This window comes from Lampetra fluviatilis, chromosome 1 (genome assembly GCF_964198595.1).
Source record: "Lampetra fluviatilis chromosome 1, kcLamFluv1.1, whole genome shotgun sequence".
Classification (NCBI taxonomy): Eukaryota; Metazoa; Chordata; class Hyperoartia; order Petromyzontiformes; family Petromyzontidae; genus Lampetra; species Lampetra fluviatilis.
This window is the reverse complement of record NC_136275.1, coordinates 40,357,370-40,369,468: the sequence shown is the minus strand read 5'-3', so window position 1 is coordinate 40,369,468 and position 12,099 is coordinate 40,357,370. Positions and strand designations below refer to the sequence as shown.

The window sequence follows — 12,099 nt, the reverse complement described above, 5'->3', positions numbered from 1 at the left end:
ATTCTCCACAACTCTGGCTGTCGCCTGATGAGGCTGGTTGTTCTAATTACCGGCATGTGAGTTTACTGTCCAACACACCAGTGTGCTGAACTAGTAATGGATTGATATGGTTCATTTACGTGACAAACCTTACTCATTAGCTGTGTCGATCTAATCCAAAAAACCTCTTGTGGCAGTCGATTGTAAAGTAATGGGCCGCTCTCCTATCTTACAGTTACATGCTAATTTCTCACATTAACATCACTAGCCCCGGCCACTTTCTTTATGACCCTTGGGCTACACCCATTTCAAACTTTTTATAAACAGTCTGCCTCAGCAGCAGATCATGCTTTCCCACCTGATGACGGACGCTTGTGTTGTGCCCGAAACGTCGTTATTTATTATTTTATACCTACGTGACTTTACTGAAAGAACCGAAGAGTAAGGGAAAAGATGCTCCATATAGCCTCCAGACTGTTGGGGAGAGCGCTATGGCTGTGGTGTTGGGCAGCACCACCCCCAGCCGCTTTCCTACTGCTGGTAAGCGCACCGCACCAGGTACCCATTTTAGGCTAAGTTGACCTAGGGGAGGCCCAGGACCAGTTAATCGTAGCGCAGTGCGCCAACCACTAGACTGCCACTCCCCGTGCATGTGCACGCTCACACAGACATTTAACCAGGAGTCTGGGTTGAACAATTGTGTGGCTCCAATTGCTGAGATCTGTTGAACATTGTAGTCGTGTCGTTATGAGAGGGGGGCAATTTACTTGGAAAAGGTCAGGTTAATAAGTCGACTTATTTTTGTTGTTAAGTGGGTAGCTGTAGAATGTATAAATACAACTTCTCAATAATATTGTTAGAATGCTACCGTTTAAAATGTAATAACAATGAATGTGTGTTTTATCAGTTTGTAATTGTTTATCACAAGAGTAACTTGACATGAGCAGCCTGGTTTTTCAATTCTGCTTGGTCTAACGTTTCACCTTTAAGTCGCCATTGATACATTTATCAATAGCCATCTCCCAACCACAGTGCAGAGCACACTGTAATCTTTCTTAAATGTTTCTATTGCTTGTCTTGGCAGTTTATTATGTATTGTATATTCTAGTTGGGGATTTTTTGGTAATATAAAAAAAATAACTGTACGATTTGTTAGATATTCAAGATCACACGATAAGCACTTGGAATGAGAAATCTGATATGAGGCAATACAATATTTCGATCATTTTAAGTTCTGTCATTTTTATTAAGATCTATCATACTTGACTTAAAGCTTTCGTGATTCATATTCTTTGGGTATTTCGGTAAAGTCACGTAGATAGGTTAAAAAAAGAATTAAAAAAACTACGTTTCGATCGCAACACAAGTGTTCGAACGCTTGTGTTGCGATCGAAACGTCGTAGGTTTTTGTTATTTTTTGTTATTTTCTTTGAACCTATCTACGTGACTTTACCAAAAGACCCAAAGAATATTTATCATACTTATAATCTAATTCCACAAAACGCTTTGACAGCATCTTGACTAAATACTATAATACAAAAGCTTTTCATGCAATTCTTACTTTGTGCCAATATAATGAAAACTGTTGGGGCAAGTGCTGTGAGTGAGCATCTATGACGCCTGAGGGAGGTGGGTGGCAGCACCACGCCCGGCTGCCTTTGTCTCCCTAGTGGGGATGTTGACACACCGCACCAGCTACTCATTTGAGTCGACCTAGGGGAGGCCCAGGACCGGTTCAGACAATTGTCACTGGTGTTGGCCGTGAGCGGGAATCGACCTTGGCTCGCAGCGCAGCGCGCTAACCGCTGCACCACCACTCCCCCCTCCCCGAATATATCTGTTCATAAATAAAGATAAAGATCCCCCGTATAGTCTTAACAGACTGTAGGGGAAAGTGCTGTTAGCGAGCACCTATAAAGGACGGCACGGCACACGAGGGGGTGGGTGGCCAACACCACGCCCGGCCGCCTTTGTCTCTCTAACGGCGATATTTACACATCGCACCAGGTACTCATTTGAGGCTGAGTCTACCTAGGGGAGGCCCAGGACCGGTTCAGATAATCGTCACTGGTGTTCGCCGTGAGCCGGAATCGAACCCGGGTCGCCAGGTTCGTAGCGCAGCGCGCTAACCACTACACTACCGCTCCCCATAAATAGACACGTACAAACGTGCAATAAATGCCAATACGAATGTAAAAAAGGTAGACTTACCAGTCGGGAAGTGTTATGTTGCACGCTGTCGACCTCAATAGAGCATCGGCATCGCGAACAATGGTGTGCTCGGTGTGGCGTTGACAAGAACGGCGCAAGAGCGCGCACGCGGTCTCGCGGTTCCGCTCTCCCTTGGCGCGAGGAAGCTCCTCGTGCGAGGCGGGACGCGCGGCGCTGCTCAAAGGCAAACGGCCAGCGAGACCTTCCACGCCGGTGGAGATTCTCAACCCGAATTGAGTTTTTTTTCCCAACCAATTTCTTCTGCATCCTCAAAGCCGATTCCAGTGTTTCCATAGCAGCTCAGCACAGTAAATAACCCCCCCCCCCAATCTTATTGACCAGGTGAGTGTTATTTACCGTGCGCATCACACGGCTGCAGTACATCAAAGTGCATGTGCGGTCAACCTGCGTTAAAGCTTTGACATTAAAGCCTGTAGTTTGTGCAGGCAGTCGATTAACTTGTTTGCTTTTATCCTCAAAGGTACCCATACCACACATTCCTCCTGGAGTACAACATCACAGTTTAGTAACTTCAGTCGCCCCCTCCCCTCTCCTTTCTTGGGCTGTCACGATAAGCGTGCGTGCTTGTGGTTTGCAACACGCTACGGCTACAAGCCAGGGATTCCGCCCAGCATTTGTATGTCAGCCACCACCGGCATCGGGAATTGACTCTGAATGTTTCTGGCGCTTTTCAGTATTGCTTGATAAGTCGCAGCTACTTGCACTTGATTTAACTGCTGCTCTGTGTGCAGTGGTGGACCATACTGGCGCTGTAAATATTATAAGATATTATATATACGAATTTGGCATTGGTTGGCGTGCCACGTTTACACCCATCTCGCGCACTATGTGAATGGCACATAACACATTTTTAAATGTATAATCATAAAAAAATGGTTCGTTAGTCTAAAGTAAAGATGACAAGAAGTTGTCAAAAGTATTACAAGTAGGATAAGTGGATACGAAAAAACGGTCACTTGCTATATTGATACCAAGTGACATGCATTAAATTGGCGTGGTGTATCGGAAAACCATGACTCAACAAACGTAAAACTAAAAACCGCCTACCTTGTCACTGCGTGTGGAGTCGGTGTCAATAGTCCGTGAAAAAAACGCACGACTTTAACTTAATTTAGCATTTATATTTGTTTCAAGTGCTGTCGGGGAAGTGATAAAAGCTGCAGGCGCATTCGGATGCGCGTGTGGGTCTGTGTGCGGGCGCGTGCGAGCGCGCGCAAGTGTGTGTGTGTGTGTGCGTGCGTTTACGCGTGTGTACAGCGAGGATGGAAATCCTACCTGGACTCTGACAAGAGGATGAAAAAAAATTTGCCTATTGTCAAAGCCCACAGCAGCTCTTGGACGCAGTTTTTCTTTCATGGGACAATTAGAAAAAAACATGACGCGCTTTCAAAGGCAGTCTAGCAGGTTCTACCTTCAGAGGGTGCCTGTGTATATTGCCGTTGTGCAAGCGAGCCGCTTCGTCCCCGCTCTCTGCCTCACGTGGCCTTGTCGTGCGCACCACTAAGCTGCAAGGCGCTGATCTGGGTAATCCGCCAAACTTTGAACGCTCACCCAAAATGTGCCACCCTTGGGGCTCGCCAGTTTAGTGCGGCACAATGTCGACTGCTCGAGACGACAAGCGAACTCCCGTCGTCGGTGACACCACAGTGTTCTCTCGGGCCCGACGCAACCCTGAAGAAGTGGCCTTGTTGGGCAAACTTACGAGAAAAATATGAAAGGGTGGTGGAGGGGGGCGGGCAGGGGCTCTGCTCCCCCACGCTATGGGGCTGGCACGTGAAGCGCACCTCTATAGTACCTACGCTTCTGTGAACAGGTGCTCTTAAAGTGTGCACAATTATTGTAAAATATCGTGAGGTCCTTTTCAAACTGAACGCATTGTCAGTCGGTGGCTTGCCACCTAAACAATGCGGTAGGAATCCTCAAATAATAGAAATTGGCAGAATTACGTTGATGTGGAAAGTACGTTTTTTTTTAACTCTTTGGTTCTTTCGGTAAACTCACGCAGAAAATAAAATCTATGTGACTTTACCAAAAGAACCAAAGAGTAATTCCTGCAGTCACGAAAGCTTCGAATCTAGTTTTACGTTTTTTTTTATTGGATGTGCATTATGTAACAAAAGGCATTCGGTTTCAAAGAAAATTTCAGTTTCGTAAGGGGGATTAAAACTTACAAAAACTAAGCTTAGCAAAGCAGCGTGGAGGAATGGTGACATGCCACAGCTCTCGTGCTTCTCGTCATGCTCTGTGACGAGTGATCAACAGTTTTTTTTTACGAGAATAATAAACGACGTTTCGGGAAATGGCCCTTCTTCTTAGCGTATGAGTTATTTGTGCATGACTGCCAACGCAGCGTCTACAAATAACGTATTCTTGAGTGCTTAGAAAAAAACAACACTTCTCAACGTCAAGCAATATGTCACATGTCATAGATTACAAAGTCAGCAATACAGCAAGCGTGCAATTAACCCTTTCCCATTCCAATGACATACGTGTACGTGTACGTCATCGGTTTGTGTGGCACAGTTTGGCGCCAGCTATGGTAGAGTGCGGTCGTGTCGCCACGTTTCTCTTCGGTGAGTACAATGCCTTTTTAAAAACAGCGGCGCTACGCCTCTCTAAACAAAATTTACGCTGACGGCTCGCACATTCCGAGATTCGGCGGTGAACGGGATGCCCACAAGCTGCAACCTGCAGACCGTCTCTGAACGGGAAAGGGTTAATCGGTCCATACGATCACGCTTGAGGCCGAGCGTGAAGAAAACAACGAAGCAGAGGAAATCACGGAGGTAGACAGATACCTGACCATGTCCCGTGATCGGGTGGAGGCTCGCTTGGGATGGGGTGCCACACGCCTGTTGGCAAACTGGCCCCTCTCAAGCACCGACTGAACCCGGTTACGAGGAGGGTTCTTGGAAAATGTGAAGCTGGGACAACGGAAGCACGGAAGGGAAGACAGGGACCGTAGCACCAGGACACGGAGAGGAGCGGGAGGAGGAGGAAGAACAGATTTTGATCAAATAGCTTAGCAAACCCACCATCCAAAAGGAGTCACAATATTAAGGAGGTAAAGAAATATATGTTTTTCCCCCCCCCCCCATTTTGTTGTACAAGATATGTACCGAAGGGTTGGACATATTACAATAGGTATTGGGCACGTAACGAAGTCTACATTTAACAGTGTGCGAGAATTGATTATGCACTGAGAGTTAGACGGAAATTATATTGGTAACTTATGATTCGGTTAACAGGTCGAGCAAGACTTTATAAACAAGATGGAAAAAAACCCCAACGAACAATCAAAGCAAGACCGTAAAAACAAGACCACCTATTCTTGAGTATTTGGCTGCTATACATTTCCACGTGATGATAAGCAACTCCTTTTTGCGCTTCTGAAAACAAGAGCTCGATAGTTCAGTGTGACTTACCTGGTACAATAAAAATAGTTGAGTTCAGTTTAATCGCTTCAAATCCTGACCCTTGTCTCAGCAGGCCATACAATAGCTGGGGTGCAGGGTGGGGTTAACGGTAAGACGAATCGATATTTCTCCAACACTTCATGTGTATACTGCAGTGTGTGTGTGTGTGTTTTAGTGCGGAAATTAGTGCCTTGAAAACTCTCAAAGCAATTGACTGGCTAAATCACTTAGAACCGAATCTCTAACAATGGCTGTAAAAAGTTACCGCTGTCTTTAAAAACATCGAGCACTGGGTTATTTAGAAACTAAAGCGTATACGGTGTGTGTTTGCTCAGTATGTGTACAGGAGAGTAATTGCTTCGGTGTTTATCATACGGCATGCACAGCAGACTATTTGCTTTTAGTACAGCTTCCGCGATGAACCAAACGCATAAGACTATACTGTACAGAGAATACGCGAAGCATCACTCACAGAGATGTATAAATAAATAATCAGGCCCATACATTTTAACTCTTTCCTGCATGACTTACTAAAAGCAAAACCCCAAGCATTTGTTCAGTTTAATGATTTTCAGGATTTAAAGCGATGTCCAAATGTGGTGAAAGCGTGTGTCCATAAATAGTTGCACTGCAGTCGCGGTGTGCAGTGGCGGCGCCCTCCACTCGGGCATGATGCATGGGGAGCGTTGATGAAAAATGGACGTTGGGCGAGTTATTGTTTTTTTTTACCGTCGGATTGATTGAGCCACAGAGCCCTGCCGCTGGAAGGAGGGTTTCCCCATCTCCGTGCCGGTGGGCGGTCCGTGCGACTCCACGGGCATGCTGACGCTCCAGCGGTACACGGGCCGCGTGCTCGAGGGCTGTGAACAGACGGTAATCGTCGTCGCCCAACGACAACAGCAAGCACATCCACCGATCTCACATCCGTCCATCGCGTTGGCTCCGCATCCGTCCCCACAGCGGCAGCTTTTGAGCCAGCTCCTCGAACAAGACGGCGGTCGCCGCATCGCTCGCTTTCAGATGCGCTTCTGCGACCGTCTGGAACGCTCTTGCTACCGATTTTAGGAAGCCACTGGAGCTATGCACTATGCAATTATCTAGATTGAAAACTAATTTCTTTAGAACTGCTTTTTATGTTTGGTTTGTTGTCCTTCTCCTGCACCTTCGATTAGTGCGGCTGTCATGAATCCATCAATAAATTAATCGGTGTCTCAACGATTTGTCCAAATATGATTCCAAAACAAACATGTTATTGTGCGTAAAGTAAATTTATACCCCCAAATTGTCATTTGCAAACGTGCGTTTTTTTTGCGCTTGAGTCATGTGTACATTTACACACACTGTTAAGCATTCTTACTCTTTAGTAATTGCGAGCATTTTCATAAAAGCACCCAAGCCGTGTGACGTCCGTTGACTCGACTGTGGCCTTCTTGTAGCGGGGGGCACTGCGCGCCGACGGCCACTCTTACCTAAATGCGCCCCGATCTCTTCAGATCTCCAGAAGCCCAAGCAGGTTTGAAACCTGGTTAGTACTTTGAGGGGTGACCACCACCAGGGCTTGCCAGGTTTTTGAAGGTGTGGGTTCTGTGAGGCAGCCAGCACTGGCTGCTATATAACCCTCTTGTATGCTTTGTAATAATAATAATAATTCCATTTATATAGTGCTTTTCATTGAGTATCTCAAAGCACTGTCCAGGACACAGCAGCAGCATACACTCAGCATAATATTATAAATATAATTTTTTAATCATCTACTACATTAGCTAAAAATTTAATAAGCGGAAGTGTATAAATAGCTTTGTATAAAATAAAATATAGCTTAAAAGTAACTCAGATTTATACAAGGCCAGCAGGAGTGGCAAGATTTCCCGCATCCCCTGCAGGTGACCAACTGTCAACCTTCTAGCATTCTCCAGCAGCTCAAAGTCTTGTGCATTTGACCAGACACTGCTGTATAACATTGGCTAAATGTGCTCGTGCATGCAGGACCCTCGTGAGAAAAGGTGTTGCTGAGACTCGGGAAGGCTGTCCCGAGTAAATAACTGGCAACGTCTCGTCAAGGTGGCGATGAGATGTTAACTACCTCGCCTGGTATACCGGAGGTTCGTGGGTCCGATCCCAACCCTGATACACGCTGTATATTTGGAGTTTGCGTGTCTCTCTATCCCCGTAGTCGTGTGGATTTTTCTCCGGGTCCTCCGGTTTTTCCCTCCACATTTAGAATCAGCATGCGTTTAAGAGTTTTTGGCTGCTAATAATTTCCACGTGATATGACACTCGGTTGAGCTATCATTTGTGGCCAGGTCACTTCTGAAAAAGAGCGATACAGCTCAGTGGGTGCTACCTGGTAAAATAAAAAAAGATTGTTTAGTTTTAAGTATGACTACGAATGTACTTCCAAGTAAAGGTGCAGCTGTGAAATTACGTGTTCCTAGCACTGCTGGCAGAAGAGCTTGTATAACTACAGGGAAGTCGAAAATACATTCTCTAGAGGGCATTTTGGCCCACTCTGTCAACAATACGCATTGAAAGAGGGGGGAGTACCCACACTTTACCCCACCGTACGCGACTTGCCGATCGCCCCACTGTGGTGACAACCCATTTACACCGCTGGGTGGAACAGGTGAGACCGGGGGCGATGGGGGGCAGGGATTTGACAAACGTGCACAGAATGTTTTAAAGTGATAAATGTGAAACGCAAGTCGGCCTCTTGGTCGAGCAGCAAGGCTCTAGAGCAGCGGTTCTTGGCCTTCACTGCAGCCTTGCACCCCTTTGGTTCTCAATTGTAAAAAAATATATAATGTTCATAAACACATAGGGTTTGATGAAACAAAGTAAGTTGTTCATCTTCTTGGTTCTTTCGGTAAAGTTACGTAGAAGGGAAATAATAAAATAATAAAAATAAAACATAATACAATCATTTTTTTAAATTTTTATTATTATTTTATTATTTCCCTTCTACGTGACTTTACCGAAAGAATCAAGAAGATGAAATCCCTGCAGTCACGAAAGCTTTAAATCGAAAAGTAAGTTGTTACTTACGAGCCCGTGCCTAATTTTTGTTTTCAATTATTTACCATCTAAAAGAATCTGGCCATGTCTCACAACCCCCAGTTAGGGCATCTGGCACCTCCAGGGGGTGCAGTGTGCACCCCAGGTCAAGAAGGAACCACTGGTCTAGAGGAATTCCCCCCCCTCAGAATCGCTTGCTGCGTAGCTGACCTGGCCCGACCCGGGTTCCTGGAGTGTCGCCGGTGCCGCGTCCGCTTGCGTCGCAGGGATTTTCAGGGTGAGCCATGATGGCTTCTTCTTCTGAAGGTTGCTGACGTTCGCGCCGAGCGAGTCCGCCATGCTTGCGCCGTGGGCATCGGCAGACTAAGGGAGGAGGTGTGTGACAGAGAGACAAAGACAGAATTGACAAATGACCCGGTCGATGAACAAAGAGCGTTGGAATCGAAGTGATTTAAAACGGATCACGTGCGCACATCCGGTTAAAACAAGTCGGTTATATGATAATAAAAAAAAATATAAACATGAGATGAATATGTCATAATTTGTTAACCTTTGTCAATGGATTGCTGGATAAAGCCCCGCCCCCCACTATGAGTAGTGGAGGTTGATTAGAAACTGTCAAAGAGTGTTTTGTTAATACACTGAGAATTGCTGTTTTCTATCTATAAACATGTCTTTCTTAAAAGAGAATTTTGGTCTGGGTGGACTCGTACCTTGTTATAAAGGTCATCTATGTATGAGCGTTTCAGTACATCGTGTTGTTATTGTGATCGCACTGCTGAATACATGGGTGATAAAGTAAAACAAGACGAACCAGCGGTGGAAATGTGACGGTAAATGAAGGTATGATATACCGGCACTTTTCCGAACGCCAAAACACGTTAACCGGCCCTTTTTGTAACGTTTCAACCTAAAGCAACGCCGGGGTTTCTGAGGGTAACCGGCAGTTAACACGGGCTTGCAAGGCCCAACACGAATCGTAGCAGGACACCAGCGTGTCTACGTCTACCACTCTGGGTGTGCCTAAACAGACGCCGATGAAGTGAACGCCAGGGCGATGGTAGAAGACGAGAGTTGATAAGTGACTGCACGCAAGGTGGCGGTCGGGTGTCGGAAGTTATTTGGGCAGCGGTGGTGGGCGGCAATCCGGAGACGAGCAGTCGGCGTTCGACCGCCAAAACAGCATGCGTCACGCAAGGCAGTGAACGCCACAAAGACGGCATTGGTAATTGCACCGAGCGGGGTCGGCGCGCGTCACGCACGACCAAAGTGTTGCAACTTTTAAGTCGTTGTTGGGATGTGACTCGGCTCGTGGTTTTTTGCCGAGGGTCAATCAAGAGAGGGGTGGCGGGTGTTGTGGTGAGCGCACTCTCCTAGTTTCTCCTGGCTCGCCACTGGAACCAACGGGTACAAGCGGCCTCAGCGTCGACAACTCTGGCTGTCGCTTGATGAGGCTGGTTGTAATTACCGGCAAAACGTTGGAGTCGAATGGTAAATGTCGTGTGGGTTTACTCTCTATTTCACCGGTGTGCCGAACTAGTAACGAATTGCCGTGTTTTGTTTACGTGACAAATCTTATTAATTGGCTGTGTCGGCTGGTGGCGGGTTTAACGACATAAGTATATTTCTGCGAACTAACCCAAAACAACTCTCATGGATAATATCGGTCGCGAAAGCGTACGTGTTAGACGGACACGTTTCTTAAATCCCCCATCCCCACCTCTGTCCACCCAGCAGTATAAGTGGGCACACCACATTTGATTTCTATCGGACAACTGTGGAAAAGAGCTTCATAGCTCATCGGATTTCTGCAAGAAAGATTCTAATTCTGACTGATAGTGCACGCGCGGTGACGTCCAGTGGGACTGCTCCCAACTTTTCCAAGACATCTGGCCAGCGTGGAAGAGTAGGCCAAATGCACCCTCGAGAGAAGTTCTCTCGAGCTCCGTGCAGCAGAGGCCCTTCCGTCAGCATTTACTATGAATAAGCAATTGCAGGGCTGCACCTTGTGGGAAGTCAAGAGCAGACATCCTACAGGAAAGACTGGTCAATACCATGGAAATGTGGAATTGTCTCCGGGCTGCCTGCAAATACACATTAGTGCTCATATGAGAAAGGCGGCGCGCTAACCTTTCGATGCATTTCAACCGTCCTTTACACGTGCGCACGCACTTTCCATTAACACGATGGACATAGCAGCAGGCAACGAAGTTGGTGACCCGTGTCACGTGAACACAAAGACCGCGGCTATTATATTGGCTACTTCAATATTTGGACAAGCTGCTTGCTTTTTCTCTCTCTCTCTCTCAAACATATTTCTTGTTTTATTTTGCCAAGCTGTGAATCATACCTCCTACAAACAATGACCATTTGTGTACGTGCGTAATCCAGACTTATTGTGCTGCACGGCCCCACAGACGCTTCTGCCAATGGGTCGAGTGTTTGTGTCTGCGGACGCTCTGTCAATTCGGAGCAATTTCACAATAATGTCCCCCACGTATGTGCAGCCACAACAGATTAAGTTTTTGTTTTTGAGCAATAGCAGGCTGGCAGGGGCAATTGTTCGTCGTGCCATTGTGTCAGAATTGTTTGTCTAATTTCTGGGCGTAAACATGTTAACGCTTTGAGCAGAGCCGGCATTGTTTTAACGTTTCAGTTCAACGTTCCACCATGTAAATGCATGGATCCACTCCGGCATACAAAGGAAAAAGTGTTATACACGCATTCAAACATCTGCCGAGACGAGCGAGGTCAGAATGATAATGTCCTCGTTGCTAGTTACTTACGCATCTTACGATTATTCGCAGCAATTACTTCGCTGTAGTTGCAGAGTGCACGACTTTACTTGATTTTTCCAGTCGTAATAAAGAGTATCTCCACATTCCGGTATTGCCGTGGTCAGGCGTGTTGCATGCAACTAGGTGGCAGCAGCAGCAAATTGCCGACAGTTGCATACGGCGCGTGTGACCACGGGTGTAACAACAGAATGTGGACGGAGTCGCAATCTTCATTGAGACTGCAGGAGGAATCCGATGAGCTGCAAAGCTCTTTTTCACGATGTCCGGTCAGGGCACGGGGTCACGGGGTCACCGGGTTACATCAGCAAGCGATATGTCAAAGACGGCACGAGCGCAAGATAGTGAAAACGTAAGCGAGTCGTTAAACAGAAATCAAGTACACGAGTACAAACTGCCCACCACGTGCATACATTCCTGGCGATTTGTCGACACCGAATGCAAGGGTTGGGGCAAATCGACAAAACAACAACAACAATAGTCCCAGACCACACCAAGACAACAACAACAGTCCCTCAATTACATTGCGGATTGAAATTGAACGAGGATACACGGATCTGGGTTCAAAGTTACAAATTTGCAAACGCGGCTGTATGTGTAGGGCGGGGGGGGGAGCTCATCGATGCGTATTTGGGTTGTACCACTGCGTGTTTGACACCCGACGT

The 12,099-nt window shown here is 46.5% G+C and overlaps 1 protein-coding gene across 1 annotated transcript in view; it reads right to left on the bottom strand.

Annotated features, from left to right (window-relative positions):
* The window catches only part of RHBDF1 (rhomboid 5 homolog 1), a 46,051-nt gene that overhangs the window by 13,402 nt on the left and 20,550 nt on the right, over positions 1-12,099 (bottom strand). Inside the window, exons 2-4 of the mRNA XM_078862826.1 lie at positions 8,850-9,002; positions 6,357-6,487; positions 5,010-5,135 (exon numbers count right to left, since the gene is read on the bottom strand). Coding sequence (XP_078718952.1) covers positions 5,010-5,135; positions 6,357-6,487; positions 8,850-8,978 — 386 coding nt within the window. The 5' untranslated portion in view covers positions 8,979-9,002. The remainder of the gene's footprint in view (positions 1-5,009; positions 5,136-6,356; positions 6,488-8,849; positions 9,003-12,099) is intronic.